General features: G+C 51.7%; 1 protein-coding gene and 1 non-coding gene across 9 annotated transcripts in view; one reads left to right on the forward strand and one right to left on the reverse strand.

The window, feature by feature from the left end:
- NDST1 (N-deacetylase and N-sulfotransferase 1) overlaps positions 1–15,403 on the reverse strand; it is a 73,420-nt gene that overhangs the window by 8,433 nt on the left and 49,584 nt on the right. For 5 of the 8 annotated variants that reach the window (XM_030826527.1, XM_030826524.1, XM_030826517.1 and 2 more), the window contains 9 exons: positions 14,905–15,059; positions 14,041–14,226; positions 10,581–10,709; positions 9,665–9,847; positions 8,263–8,359; positions 6,974–7,097; positions 4,349–4,523; positions 1,433–1,603; positions 12–121 (listed from right to left, as the gene is read on the reverse strand). In XM_030826527.1, coding sequence (XP_030682387.1) covers positions 12–121; positions 1,433–1,603; positions 4,349–4,523; positions 6,974–7,097; positions 8,263–8,359; positions 9,665–9,847; positions 10,581–10,709; positions 14,041–14,226; positions 14,905–15,059 — 1,330 coding nt within the window. Of the gene's footprint in view, positions 1–11; positions 122–1,432; positions 1,604–4,348; positions 4,524–6,973; positions 7,098–8,262; positions 8,360–9,664; positions 9,848–10,580; positions 10,710–14,040; positions 14,227–14,904; positions 15,060–15,403 lie in introns of those variants that run through there. The other 3 variants (XM_030826534.1, XM_030826545.1, XM_030826535.1) reach the window with 3 other exon arrangements.
- On the forward strand, positions 6,257–6,355 carry LOC115832029. Its single transcript, XR_004027505.1, has one exon. It is a non-coding gene; the product is annotated as a small nucleolar RNA U13 (small nucleolar RNA).

Genomic DNA, 15,403 nt, shown 5'->3' on the forward strand with positions numbered 1-15,403 from the left:
GCAACACTCACGCCAAGGTTTTGTGGTAGTCAATGGTGTTGGTCACCCCAAGGAACTTCTGCACCATGTCCATCACTTTGGCAGGTTCTGTGCGTAGCAGTTTGCCATCTAAGACCAGAATCTGGAAAGGGAGAAAGGGGATCGGGACCTGCTTTGACTTCGGTGGCAAACAAGGGCAACAGCCACAGCAGCAGGAATGGGCCTGCTTATAAATATGGGACCCTGCACCCTCTAGAATCTGGCTCCTCCTCCCCTGTTGAAGGGCAGGTATCCCCAAGCTCAGGCCTCTGTGGTCTCACGCCTGCTTTCTACCAGCTTCTGCTGCCCAATGCCATTTCTCCTAGAATTTAAGCTCTCACCAAAACCCTGCCTGCCCCTCAGGTCCCTACAAACATCCCTCTCTGGCCTCTCTCTGAGCTTCCAGTCCATGTCACTCTCCTGCTCAAACACTCCACAAGTTTGCCTAAAAGGCCTGGTATGGCTGGGCATGGCCGGGCACGGTGGCTCACACCTGTAATCTCAGCACTTTGGGATGCTGGGGCGGGCAGATCACTTGAGGTCAGGAGTTCAAGACCAGCCTGGCCAACATGGTGAAATCCCATCTCTACTAAAAATACAAAAATTATCTGGGCGTGGTGGCGCATGCCTGTAATCCCAGCTACTTGGGAGGCTGAGGTGGAAGAAAGGCTTGAACCTGGGAGGCAGAGGTTGCAGTGAGCCAAGATCGTGCCACTGCACTCCAGGCTGGGAGACAGAGCGAGACTCCATCTCTAAATAAATAAATAAATAAATAGCCTGGTATGATTGGGCTCCTGCCTGCCCCTCCAATCAGGCTCTCCCTCCATCACCACACCCAGTCTCCTCGCTCCCACCTGCCTGCCTCAGGGCTGTTTGGGTCCCTTTAGGGCTACAGGGTCTGTGGTGATGGGACACAGGCTTGGGGAGTTCTCATGTATCAACCTTGGGATAAACAGGTCTACAGTATTTTTAGGCCAGGTACAGTGGCTCAGGCCTGTAATCCCAGCACTTCGGAAGACCGAGGGAGGACTGCTTGAGCCCAGGAGTTTGAGACCAGCCTGAGCAACATAGTAAGACCTTGTTTCTTAAAGAAAAAAAATTAGCTGGGTACAGTGGCTCACACCTGTAGTCTCAGGTACTCAGGAGGCTGAGGTGGAAGGATTGCGTGAGCTCGGGACACCGAGGCTACAGTGAGCTGAGATCACACCACTGCACTCCAGCCTGGGCAACAGAGTGAGACCCTGTCTCAAAATAATAATAATAATAATAAAATCTTTTTATAGACCCAAGGGTCTAGCTCTCCAAGGAGGGCATATCTGTCCCCGTGGCTGGTGAGAAAGACTTGGAGGCTCTCCGCTAACCACAGCAAGCCAGTACTGTGACTGCCCTCACAAGGGTCAGGGACAGCAGCTACCTGGTTGGCGTGATAGGCACTGAGCCAGCGCTCGATGTGGGTGGCGTACCAGCCGGGGACCAGGCAGCGGTTCTGGAGGGCACGAAGCTTTGAGGATGCATCGGAGCCGGCCGTAATCACCTCATGGAAGGTGTACTTTAGGGCCACTGGGTCGTCGTGGGCTCGCTGGTGCTGTAGGCAAGGAAAGAGGGTCAGCATGCCACATGGAGGACACAAAGGAAGTGGCCTTAGAGGGATAGCAGCCCACAAGGTGGCCAGAAGAGCCTCAGCTGGACCCAGGAGCTCTGTGTCTGAGTCCTGGCTTTGCCTCTCACTGTGTCCAGTATCAGTGGAAGCCACTCCTCCCAGAGCCCCAACTTCTCCATCTTTGAAATACGGGAGCTGGACTAAATCAGGGTTTCCTGAGGCCAGGAATGGTGGCTCATGCCTGTAATCCCAGAATTTTGGGAGGCTGAGGTGGGTGGATCACTCGAGGTCAGGAGTTCAAGACCAGCTGGCCAATGTGGCGAAACCCCGTCTCTACTAAAAATACAAAAATTAGCCGGCATGGTGGTGCACGCCTGTGGTCCCAGCTACTCAGAAGGCTGAGGCACGAGAATCACTTGAACCCAGGAGGCGCAGGTTGCAGTGAGCCAAGATCACACCGCTGCACTGTTGTCATATATAGAAGGCAACCACTCATAAATGCAATAAAAACAAAGCAATGTTCTCAAACTCCAGCCAGACACAAATGTCTGCAACAGGCCCTGAATATGCTCTCTTTGTTGAAAGCGGAGGTTGGCAATGTTAAAAAGGACATAAGACCACTTGCACTAAAGTGAGCATTTCTCCTTTAAGGAAATCAGAAGGATTGGGAAAGAACTATAAAAGGGAGACTGGCTGGTCTGAACCACTTAAAATAATGCCATGGGAGGTCTGAATCTGCAGAATTCACTAAGTCCAGAAAGCCAGAGCTCGGGCACCTGTGCAACAGGCACTATCCCCCAGCCACCAACCCCCTCCCCTGAGGATCACATACAGCCCAGGGCCGGGGCAATATGGTGCACAGCAGCCTCCTCCTCATCCCAACCTCCTTCTGAGACAGGCCCCCATCCTTCCTCTCCTCCAACATCTTCCCAGGTCCTCCTGGAGAGAATGAGTATCGCTTCTCCTTCTCTCCTTTACCCCTCTTGATCATGGACAGAAAAAGGAATAGGGTCTTAGATTTAGAGACTTGGATTCAAATGCCATCATATGAAACTTGCTGAAACTTGGTTTTCTCATCTTTGAGAAGGGGACACGAACGTGAAACCCCTCCTCTGCCTTCTAGAAACCCGCTGTGACTCTCCAGTGAGGTGGCAGATGTACAGCAGTGTCAGTGCAGAACAGGGACTGACCCAACCTGTGGCGGCTCCCTCTCTACCCTACGTTCCCCCATGAAAGCAGACTGCCCGTTCCCTGCACAGGGCCAGTAGGCAGGGGCACATGGCACGGCAGAAAACAGAAACACTTGACAAGTGTTTCTCAGTTTTCTTCTCCTAAAGAAAAAGCCACAGGAAAGCAGACATCAGGGCATAAACAGAAGCCCTAGAGAACAAGAGCAAGAAGGGGCTTCCCCACCAGCCTCACAGACTGGCAGGAGGAGAGACTTCCATGGGAGCAAAGAGGAGGCAGGTGCCAGTCCTGCAGGAGACCGTGAGGTCCCAGGCGGGAGGCAGCCACTGTCACATCTGAGAAAAGAGCCTCAAAGCAGGGTGGGAACTATGACAGTGGCCAGGCCTGAAGAGGCTGTCCCAGCCAGGACAGGGGACACTTCTCTGGCAACCATGGGCTAAGACCCAGGGCCCCACCCCCTCCCCAACACCAAGCACAGGCCTGGTCTGCTGGGTTAATGAGGATGCTCAGGACCTCGGCCTGGACAACAGGGTGGTTTCTGCTGGGGCGCCACTTCCGAATCACAGTGCTTGGCTCTGTGGCATAATCACAGGAATGCTGGCAGCCAGGGGAGGGACTCCCCCTACCCCACCAGGGAAGGCCTGAAAGCATTCCTGCAGGCTCAGTGGGCTGGCAGGCAGGAAATTAAGTCAGGCCATAGGCATTAAAGAGAGCTCTGGTTCAGCCGGGTGCAGTGGCTCATGCCTGTAATCCCAGCACTTTGAGAGGCCGAGGCAGGCAGATCACAAGGTCAGGAGTTCGAGACCAGCCTGGCCAACATGGTGAAACCCTGTCTCTACCAAAAATACAAAAATTAGCCTGGCATGGTGGTGCACACCTGTAATTCCAGCTACTTGGGAGGCTGAGGCAGGAGAATCACTTCAAACCGGAAGGCGGATGTTACAGTTGAGTTGAGATCAGGCCACTGCACTCCAGCCTGGGCTACAGAGCAAGACTCCATCTCAAAAAAAAAAAAAAAAAAAAAAAAAAAGAAAGAAAGAAAGACAGCTCTGGTTCGTACATGTCCCATATAGGGGCTTGGATCCACACCCTCTCCATGTATCATAGTCCAGGTAACTGCCTCACCTGGTCAGGTGCCCGCCTTCTCCACTGTGAATGGCAGTCTTGTGTCTTGTCCTTCCATGAGCTCCCACTCCCACCCGTGTCCAGCGAGGAAGTTATAGTCAGTATGATCCTGCATCGCTGTTCACCAAATCTAAGCTTCCTCTAGGTGTAACCAGCCTCCACCTCTTGTCAGTGTCAGAAGTAGAGGCAGGACCCCGCATGACACTAGGCAGATGGACAGTTAACTGGTGTCTGGCTTTCCATTTCCACCTGTCACCTCCACCAGGGACTCTATTCTCAGCCACCACCAAGCTCCAGGAGCCTGGCTCAGGGCTGGCACACAGTAGGTGCCTACTAATATCTGTTGAGAGTGAGTAACAGAGTGTCAGACGGAGCCCTGCGTTCCCTACACAGGGACTCCACCCCAGCCCCACTCACCTGGTACCATGAATAGGCCCGGTCCGCGGGGTTGATGAGGATGGTCAGGACCTTGGCTTTGGGCAAGAGGGCTGCTGCCCGCCGGGGCGCCACTTCTGAATCAAAGTAGTTGGCGCTTTTCTCAAAGTAGAAGTCAGAGGTGGTGTTGGAAGGGATGGGGAAGAACTCCATGTACCTGCAGGAAGCCCAGAGAGGGGGCTCACAGACAAAACTCAAGAGGAGGGGGCTAGAGGAATGCAGCACAAGGGTGAGGCACTGGGGTAGAATGTCCTCAGAGAGCAAGCAGGACGCTTTGCTCCCAACCAAACAAGGACTTGCCTCCAGTGGGGATTCTGGAGGGGAATGGCCTCTCGGCAGCCTCCCTGTTTCAAATTCGTTCCTTTTCCAGAAGACTCTGGAGTCGGGAGGATCTGAAGACTTGTGGGTGCGCCGTCAGTTGCAGGTCATGGGGAGGGGGTAATGCCCCTCAATCCTAAACTCTAGGATCCCGCCCCCTCAGCTGCTCCAGGCTTAACTGCCAGGGCTGTCACTCTCTCTGCCTCTAGGGGGCGAGCTGGGGCTCAGAGCGGCTCCAGGACTGCCCCAGGGAGGCTGGCACAGAGCAGAGGGGGACTCTAGAAGGTGGGCTTTCTTTCCTGACCTGGGGGAACACCTTCTAGGCCGTCACTGTGGACCAGGATCTCCTGCTACCCACAACCCCTCCCCAGCCTGCTGTGGGTGAGCACAGCTTTCCAGACTAATGCCCATATCCCACCAGAGCAATGGCCACCTCTGGATGAAGGAACCTCTGGAAACCAAAGGAACACTCCAGACCCTCCCAGGGGAACCTACCTATGCAAAATCAGGGTCCAACTTCTGGGGCTTGTAGGAAGCAAAGTCCACTCTCATGAAAGGTACAGGGTCCCTATCCTATCCTGTGAGGTGGGGCTGCTCTAGGCTGGTCCCAAGGATGCGCATCATCAGAGTGTTCTGGGGGCCTGCTAGATTCCTGCACCCCACTTTAGACCTGCCTACAAAATCAAGCTCTTGGGAATTGGGCCAAGGAATCACGCTTTCTCTCATCTTTCTTAATTTTCCTTGCATGTCCACAATCCTTTGTTTACAATATCTCAATTGAGAAAGCTCTGAAAACACAGGCTTTGTTTCCTAGGTTTGTAGCAAAGCCATTTGGCAACAAAACCTGACTTATTCCTCTTACTTAGTGTAAATATTCACATACTTTGCTACAGACATATTAATGAATTTGCTAACAGGGTGCTGCTCCAGGCATCGCTGAAGATGTTACTAAATATATGGTTTCGCACCACATTACCTTTCTAAAATCTGAAAAATGTTGACTTCCAATGATCCATCTGACCACAATAGATTTTAGATAAGAGACTGTGGAGATGTTAGAAATGTAGGTAGATGGGCTGGGCGCGGTGGCGCACGCCGTAATGCCAGCACTTTGGGAGGCCGAGGCGGGCAGGTCACGAGGTCAGGAGTTCAAGACCAGCCTGACCAACATGGCAAAACCTCATCTCTACTAAAAATACAAAAATTAGCCAGGCGTGATGGCGGGCGCCTGTAGTCCTAGCTACTTGGGAGGCTGAAGCAGGAGAATCACTTGAACCCAGGAAGCGGAGGTTGCAGTGAGCCGAGATCGCACCACTGCACTCCAGCCTGGGTGACAGAGCAAGATTCCATCTCAAAAAAAAAAAAAAAAAGAAATGTAGGTGGATGGATGGATGGACGGATGAACAGATACAAAGGCAGACAGACAGAGCAATGATACACAGATAAAAAAGAGAAATATGCACAGAAAAATACCAAAAAACAGACAGAAGACCCATAACCTCTCCACCCAGGGAACCCACTGACATAAAAATAATAAATAATGGTAATACATGGACAAGGTTTAAAAAGGCAAACTTTGCAGTCCATGCACGTGATGATTGGTGTTCACAAACATGTGAGGTGTACCCACCTCAAACCTTGTTATGATGTTGGCACATTACCTGCCTGACATGAAAAATTTTTAAAAAAGAAAGAAAAAAGGCAAATAGAGAAAGATGCCAACTGAAAAGGTGGAGAGTAAAACCATCTCTGCTCTGGCCCCCACACCCTTAAGGGAACCTCTACTAGGACCCTCTGCTGGGAACCTCTACAAAGGTAACCTCTGCAGGCTCTGGTGGGAAGTGGCAATCTTAATGACTTCCCCAGGTGATGCCCAAAGACCAGTGACCTGCCCCTGAAGGGCCTGCAAGAACACCTCTGCTTCACAGTCAGCCACACACAGTGAGGAGGGCCAGAACATTTGGATTTCAGACCTTGGGACCCTGGGCAAACCCTTCTCCTCCCCAAGGCTCAGGATGTTTTTCTGCAAGCAAGGGAGGGGTGGACTTGGACTTCAGCGTCTGACTGCAGGCAATAGAGCAAAGGGGCAAAGGGCCTCCTCATCGAGTGTCCTGTCTATGACAACACTGTCACACCATGATTCAAGGGTCACCGCACTTTGTCCCTGTTTACAGGAATGACAGCTGTGTGTGAGCAAGCTCCAGCTGCTTCCTGCTGTGTCCACAGCAGACTCCCGCGAGGCCCCAGGATGGCCTTCCCGTCCTGCTGTGGACAGAAAGGCCAACTCACCAGTCGATGCCTTTGTGATAGTTGTGGCCATTAAAAAACTGGATCTCCTCAAAGGTCTCAGAGCTGGGGTAGTTGCTGCTTAGGTCAGGGTGCATGCCCAGGAACAGGTAGAGGGCAGTGGTGCCTGTGGGGAGGGTAGACACCTGAGACCCAGGGCCCAGCCCCCAGCCAAAAAATAGAGTCTGGGTTCTGGGCCTAGCTCCCCACGACCCACTGGGGGCTCCTGGGAAGGTCTCTGCCTTTCTCTGGTCTTAGCTTCTTCCTCTGTGCAATGAAGCAATTACTAAATCCAGGGTGGCAAATATACGGCATGCATGTGGACACCGCAACTCCTGTACCTACTGCGGACATCACTAATCTATCACAGCATTCTTCACTAAACAAGGACTTGGCCTCAGAATCCGCCTCACCACTGCACTCTGGCAGCCACGTTTGACTGACTGCTGTCCCCTCAGCATCCCAGAAGAGCTGGTCCTTTCCAGCTCTGGGCCTCTGTCCTCTGGCAGTTGGTAGGAGCTCAGGGAAAAGGGAGTTTGTCACCCTCCAGCTCTGTTAATGTGAAATTCTTAAAGAACGAAGAAATCTTGTTCCTATCTACCTCTGCTCACTCATGCACCCTGCCCTACCTCCTCCTCAGCGAGTTCATTCACTTTCTGTGGTATAAGTCGATGGTTTACATGCTATAATGAGAGCCCAGAAGAGAAGGAGGCTATAGAGTTTGGCGATTAAGAGTGTATGTTTCAGGGTCACAGAGACCAGAGTTCGGGCCCTAGAATTGCCATTACCTAACTGAATATGTTAAGGAAAGTCACTTGACTTCTCTGAACCTTGAGTTTCTGTCTATAAAATGGGAGTGCCCATTTGTGCCTTGCAGGGTTGTATGGATGACAAATGCTTAGCAATCATGTCACTGCTTCTCCCTGCTGCACCTCTGGCAGACACGGCTAATTGATCACTGTCCTCTTTGTACCCGTTTTGCTTGGCATTACTCAAACTAGCAGAGCAACTGATCTGGGCTTCTCTGACTGGACTTGGATACTCCCAGGATAATGCAGGGAGAGCTCACTGAGGCTATGGTTCAGGATATATAGGAGAACTCCAGGCCTCTCCTCCACCTCTTTCCCCTCCATACTGACAGGCAATTTGTGTTCACCCCAACTTCACTCCTACTTCCTGGGAAAGAGGGAGCAAGTTATCCGGGAGTGGGGCCAGGGGGAGGCAGTCCTCAGAATTCTGTGGCTGAGACAGCAGGCAGTTGGGGAAGCTGGGTCAAGAGCAGAGAGACCTGCCTGTTTTCTGGGGGCCGATGATGAGGAGCTTTGGGAAGCGGTCACACGTCTTCTCCTTGGACCAGATGTCTTTGTGACGTTTGTCCTCGCAGGGGTCCTAAAACAACAGTGGAAGGGACGTGTGGGGTGCCCCAGAACCCAGTCAGCAGACTCCCACTGCACATGGATGTGTGGCCCTTACAGCCCAACAGGCATAATACCTACATGCTACATGTGTCCTTGTCACATCCCCACCCCCAGACACTGAGCCACTGACAGACAGGCTCCACTTCTGGTCAGTTTCATGTCCCCCAAAGAGCTGGCAAAATGCCCCTTAGCACGTAACTGGAACTCATAAGCACTTGTTGAATTTAACTGGACAAGCTGCATCTGAACCAGGGGGTCAAGAAACGTTTCCTATAAAGTTTAATTAATCTTTTGGTAAGTATTTAGTAAATATTTTAGGTTTGGGGTATGGAAGTTTCCATTGCAACTACTCGACTCTGCCGTCATAGCACGAAAGCAGCTATAGACAGTACATACAAGAATGAGCATGGCTGTCTGCCAATAAAACTTTCTTTACAAAAACAGGTCTCAGGCTGGATTTGGCCCATGAGTCATGGTTTGTGGACTCCTGGTCTGAACTATGTGACTGTCACCAATTCCAACTTCTGCTTCCACTTTTTAAAAGCCCGTAGGAGCAGACTTTCCCAAAAACTGGCCCCCAAACCCTCCCATCAATCCCTTTTCCCGCTCAGAGCCTGCTGGAGTTAGAAGAGATACAAGAGATTATCTAAGAGTCTGACCAAGACAGGGCAGTCACTTTCTATACTTCGTCTGCACTGTGTTCACTTGGAGTTGTTTTTTGTTTTTGAAACAGGGTCTCACTCTGTTGCCCAGGCTGGAGTGCAGTGGTGTGATCACAGCTCACTGCAGTCTCAACCTCTAGGCTCAATTGATCCTCCCACCTTTGCCTCCTGAGTAGCTGGGACTACAGACATGCACCCTCATGCCCGGCTAATTTTTGTATTTTTTGTAGAGACAGGGTTTCGCCATATTGCCCAGGCTGATCTTGAACTCCTGGGTTCAAGCAATCCACCAACCTTGGCCTCCTAAAGTACTGGGATTATAGGGGTGAGCCACTGCACCCAGCCCACTCGCTTTTTTAACACTGTTTTTTCCAAGGCTATGTATGACTGCGTGTATGTAGGTCTGCGTGGGGAGGTATGTACATGTATGAGCATGCATGTGTGCAAAGGAGTGAATGCACCCATGCTGGTAAGTACATGGGGACCTGAGTTTACATTCAAGCGAGACTGTGAGGGCATGACGGCTGAGCCTTGAGTCCATATCTGGAGTGTATGCCTGTGAGTGGTGGCGTTCCATCCCTGCAGCAAGGTACCCAGGCTGCCCAGCCTCCCACCTGCCACAGCGGGTCCTTCTCCTCGGAGAAGATCTGGAAGTACTTCTGCGCCAACTGCACAGGGGGCAATGTCTGCAGCCGGAGGTTGGTCCAGGAGTGCAGGAAGCGCACCAGGTGCTTGAAGGTGTACAGGCCCAGGCGGTCATTCCCATAGTTGGACAGGTGCGTCATGAAGATGCTGATCTGCTCCAGGGGAGGGGAGGAGAGAGGCAGGGCCCATCAGTGTCTGAGCCACCCTCACCGCCAACTCTGACCCTTCTGACCCTGCCTCAGCTTGCAAGGCTCCTGATGACCAGTGAAGTTATGCTGGGGCTGTCAACAAACTCGCTGCGAGTACTTGGATGAGGCAACAGATGAACCAGGCCTGACTGACCCCAAATATTACAATCCTGAAATGGAAAGCAGACCCAACGTGGGAGCTATTTGGGTTTTGTTTTGTAAATGTTAGGGGTGGGGTGCATGGAAGATAAAGAGTACTCAGCCCACAGAGCTGAATAACAACCACCACTTGAAGTTTATTTAATATTATTAAAGTAGAGGTAATTGTTTGCATTTTACAAATAAGGAAAGCGAGACCTAGAAAACTCAAATGCTGTTTATATATGTGTTTATCTGTGTATGTGCCTATACACACATAAGCAAAGCCTGAAAGGGAACATGCATAAAAATGCCAACACTTTTGTATTAAAGTACATGATTAGGAAAGGGAAAAAAAAAAAAAGCACGCTCAGATGCTTTAGCCAAGGTCACACAGCCGAGACAGGACAGGGCCAGTGCTGGAGAGTAGGTCTCCCAACTGCCAGGCACTCACTCATGCCTCTCCGCCCTTTCCTGGCTCCAGGAAGCCTGTGTCAGCTGCAGACGGGCTGTGCAGCAGCCCCTTCTCACCAGCAGCCATGGGCTGTGGAGCACTCACAGGATTGAGGAGCACGGTGAGGAAGAGCTCGCCCCCGTTGATGATCTTGTCCAGCTCGCTGGAGCCACCAGGGTACTCGTTGTAGAAGATGGTGTGTGTGAAGAGGCCGCAGGTCTGCCGTGGGAGAACCTGCGAAGGGGGTGGGGGAGAGGAGCTATGGTGCCTTCTGGAATGAGGGTGGTAGGAGGACTCTTCCTCAGAGGAAGAAGGCCTAGCTGCTCCTCAGAAAGGCAGTCTCCATGTGGTTGCACAGCCCCTACCCTTGGGTGCAGCCTACAGCACAGTGTTCCCCCCGGTGAACTACGGGCCCTTGCCATTTTACAAACTTCACTGCTATTCTCTGCACAAAATGAGCAGGCATCAAAGTAACAGAGTGGGAATGTTTCTGGAAACTTGGGACTGCTGCAGCCACGGCCCCTGCCTGGCCCTCTCTGAAGCAGCAATCCCAGACATGTTCTGCAAGCCCCCTTGCAACATTAGAACCTCACCTGGTGACACTCGTTGTCACACACTGGCTTAGCCATTTGTCGTCTGCCTCCCCTCATGAAACTGTGAGCTCCAAGGGAGCAGGGAATGGGCCTACCTTGTCACCACCTCATCCCTGGAGTTCAGGTTGAGGACCTAAAGGAGTGCCTGGAGTTTGGCACAAGGGCCTGGTGCTGAGTCAGTGGGTGGATGGGTGGATGGACTGATGGACAAATATACAAACCTTGCCTACCCACTGCTGCCCCAGCTCAACTGATGACAACTCATCCTTCCAGCACCTCAAGCTAAAAACCCTGCAGTCATCTTGGACTCCTCTCTTCCTCCCCCACCCTACATCCAACTCATCTAACCACAGGCCTAACTATTCTAAGCCCAGAGTATGGCCACGTTCCAACATTGGGCCCTGGTCCAAGCTGCTGCCACCTCTGGTCTGGAAGACTGCAGTGCCTCTTAACTGGTCTTCCTGCTGCCACTTTTGTCCCCTGCAGTCTCTGTACCTCACAACAGCCAGAATGATAGAAATCCCTTTCAAAGATGAGTCAGATCATGCTCCATTCAAAACCTTCCCATCTCAGCCTAAAAGCCCATGGCCATCCAATGGCTGGCCTTACATGGCCCTATCAATCTGGTCCCTCACCCACCCCGACCTCATCTACCACCGTCCCTCACTCCCCTCCAGCCATCCTGGCCTCCTATTTGGCCCTCAAACACAGCCAGCACAGCCCGCTTCAGGGCCTTTGCACTTGCTGTTCTCTGCCTTGAGTGCTCTTCCTCATGTGGCAGCGTGGCTTATCCAGGAAGGCCCACCTAGCCACTTTATTTAAACCAGCTTCTCCTCTTGCCAGCCTTCCTTCCTTCCATTTCCTGCTTAACTTTGTCCGTGGCACTCATCACCATCTGACCACTGTATACTTTACACATGTATCAGGGGAAACCAACCCCCGATACTCAACGTGGGTCCTTTTCTATTTTCCCTAAGTGTCTGCTGGTCTGAGAAATAAAGGGAAAGAGTACAGAAGAGAGAAATTTTAAAGCTGGGTGTCCAGGGGAGACATCACATGTCAGCAGGTCCTGTGATGCCCCCCGAGCTGCAAAACCAGCAAGTTTTTATCAGTGATTTTCAAAAGGGGAGGGAGTGTACGAATAGGGTGTGGGTCACAGAGATCACATGCTTCGCAAGGTAATAAAATATCACAAGGCAAATGGAGGCAGGGTGAGATCACAGGACCGGGGCGAAATTAAAATTGCTAATGAAGTTTTGGGCACACACTGTCATTGATAACATCTTATCAGCAGACAGTGTTTGAGAGCAGACAACCAGTCTGACCAAAATTTATTAGGTGGGAATTTCCTCGTCCTAATAAGCCTGGGAACGCTATGGGAGACCGGGGCTTATTTCATCCCTTATCTACAACCATAAAAGACAGACGTTCCCAAAGTGGCCATTTCAGAGACCTCCCCTTGGGAATGCATTCTCTTCTCAGGGATGTTCCTTGCTGAGAAAAAGAATTCAGCGATATTTCTCCTATTTGCTTTTGAAAGAAGAGAAATATGGCTCTGTTCTGCCTGGCCCACAGGCAGCCAGACTTTAAGGTTATCTCCTTTGTTCCCTGAACATCGCTGTTATCCTGTTCTTTTTTGAAGGTGCCCAGATTTCATATTGTTTAAACAATTTGTGCAGTTAACACAATCATCACAGGGTCCTGAGACGACATTCATCCTCAGCTTACGAAGATGATGGGATTAAGAGATTAAAGTAAAGACAGGCATAGGAAATCACAAGAGTATTGACTGGGGAAGTGATAAATGTCCATGAAATCTTCACAATTTATATTCTTCTGCCATGGCTTCAGCCGGTCCCAACGTTGGGGGTCCCTGACTTCCCGCCACTAGAATGTCAGGTCTACAAGGGCAGGAACTTTCCTCCATTTTGTGCATTTCTGTGTCCCCAGTGCCAAGGAAAGGGATAGATGCGAGGCCAGGCATGGTGGCTCATGCCTGTAATTCCTGGCACTTTGGGAGGCCAAGGTGAGCAGATCCCCTGAGGTTGGGAGTTCGAGACCAGCCTGACCAACATGGAGAAACCCTGTCTCAACTAAAAATACAAAATTAGCCAGGCATGGTGGTGCATGCCTGTCTTCCCAGCTACTCGGGAGGCTGAAGCAGGAGAATTGCTTGAACCCAGGAGGCAGAGGTTGCAGTGAGCTGAGATTGTGCCATTGCACTCCAGCCTAGACCAGAGTGAAACTCTGTCTCAAAAAAAAAAAAAAAAAGAAAAAAGAAAGAAAGAAAAAAAAAGGGATAGATGCATGGTAGAAGCCCCAGGGAAAAAAAAAAAATTTTTTTTTTTTTTTTGAGACAGAGTCTCACTTTGTCATCTAGGCTGGAGTGCAGTCACGCAATCTTGGCTCACTGCAGCCTTGATCTCCCAGGTTCAAGTGATCCTCCTGCCTCAGCCCTGCAAGTAGCTGGGACTACAGGCACGCACCACCACACCTGGCTAATCACCAGGCATACTTTTTTTTAGTACTTTTTTAGTAGAGATGGGGTTTCACTACATTGCCCAGGCTGGTGTGAAACTCCTAGGCTCAAGCAGTCTGCCTGCCTTGGCCTCCCAAAGTGCTAGGATTACAGATGTGAGCCATCAGGCCCAGCCAAGAAAAAAATGTTTAATCAGTAAAAAGACTGTAACAGAGCCCTGTCCCACATCCTCATCAGAAACCTCTTTCGAGAATGCTCACTATTCCTTGATCCTCTGTCACAGAAGCTAAGAAAGAGCTCATGAAAGGGGTCAGAGTGGCAGCTCACCTTCCCTGGGACAGAGAGCCTCAGGTGCCAGAGGAGGCAGCAGAAGCTGATCTGCAACCCCTAAGCCAGCAAACCAGAGCCATGCTTCCCAGGACAGCGTGTGCACACACACGACAGACTGTGCTCTCCATTCTGCCACCTCCTGGGCTTCCAGGGGCCCACTCACCATGATGCCATTGTGGATGAAGCCACGGCGGTAGCGGGCTGGCTTCAGGTGGGGGTACTCCTCCGTGCTGGTCACGCGGATGCTCCACACCTGCTTCCAAGCCTCGTACAGCTGCACATGCACGGGGTACACGCCCGAGTGGTGGGGCGCCACTGCATACCCCATGTCTGTGGGAATGCCATGCTCCTGGGGAGAGGATGACCAGGCCAGGGTGAGCATAGGGGTCCTTCCCCTTTGGGCCTTATTCCCCCTTTGTAGAATGGGAGAGAGAAATCAGAGGCTAGGTTGGCATGGCTGCTGGTCTGAGCCTTCATGGTAAGGTGGGAAGCTGAGGCCTGGGAGGGCAAGGAATGTGCCCAGAATCTCAGTGTGGGCAACTGGCAAAGCTGGGATTAGAACCCAGGTCTCCTGACTCTTGGTCCGGTGCACATGCCTCTAGCACAAAGGACTCAAGTACCCTGTAGTGAGGGACACGGATGAGGGCCTTTCCTGCCTTCTCTTCATTCTACCTAGCACCTAGGGCTCGTTCCCTCCTCATTGAGCATCTCTTCCAGCTTTCCAGAGCCTCCCCTTCTAGTAAGAGCTTGGGTGCAGGAAACAAATGGCCTGAGTTTAAGTCCCAGCTGGACCTCTTAGTAGCTGGTGTGACCTCCCTGAGCCTTGGTTTCTTGTCTGTAAAGGGGTTATTCTCTTGAGGCTTCAAGGAGGCAGTGGCTATAAAGGCAGCTCTCCCTGGGCCCTGGCCCAGAGGTGTTAGTAAAAATCCATCAGAGCAGACTGCAAAAGCAGCAAGAGGCCAGCAGTCTGGACCTCTAGCCCAGCCCTTAGCCCGCCCCACTCTGCCCTGCAGGGAATCTTACTCACGACAGCGAACTTCTTGTTCAAGGCCATCTGCTCGGCCAACACGGACTGGTTGTGGAAAAGGTGGGGCTGCATGTGGCTCCACATGTGGGGGAACCACCAGAACTCCTTCACATACGACAGCAGCAGATCATCCCCAGCGTCCTCCGCATCAGTACCTGCAGCAGCACAGGCAGCTCAGACCCGCCCACTGGGCCTCTGCCTGGGGATGGGAGAGCAGGGCCACAGCCTACCCAGGAGCTGCCTGAAAGAGTTATCTGGGCTACAGCACAGGAGCAGACAGAGCCCCAGCCCAGAGCCCTGAATTCTAGTCTAGAGTGTGCCCTTGACTCAGTGGGGGACCTTGGCCAAGACTACCTGCTCTCTAGATCCTTGGGCCCATCTGCACAATTCAGGGTCTGGAGTCAATGATCTCAAGGGTTTCTTCTACCTCTGACATACCTGCTCTGATTCTATTCCAATGATCCAAATCAGGTCACTTGTCTTTTATCTAATGATCTAT

The sequence above is a fragment of the Nomascus leucogenys genome, chromosome 2, assembly GCF_006542625.1.
Source record: "Nomascus leucogenys isolate Asia chromosome 2, Asia_NLE_v1, whole genome shotgun sequence".
NCBI lineage: Eukaryota > Metazoa > Chordata > Mammalia > Primates > Hylobatidae > Nomascus > Nomascus leucogenys.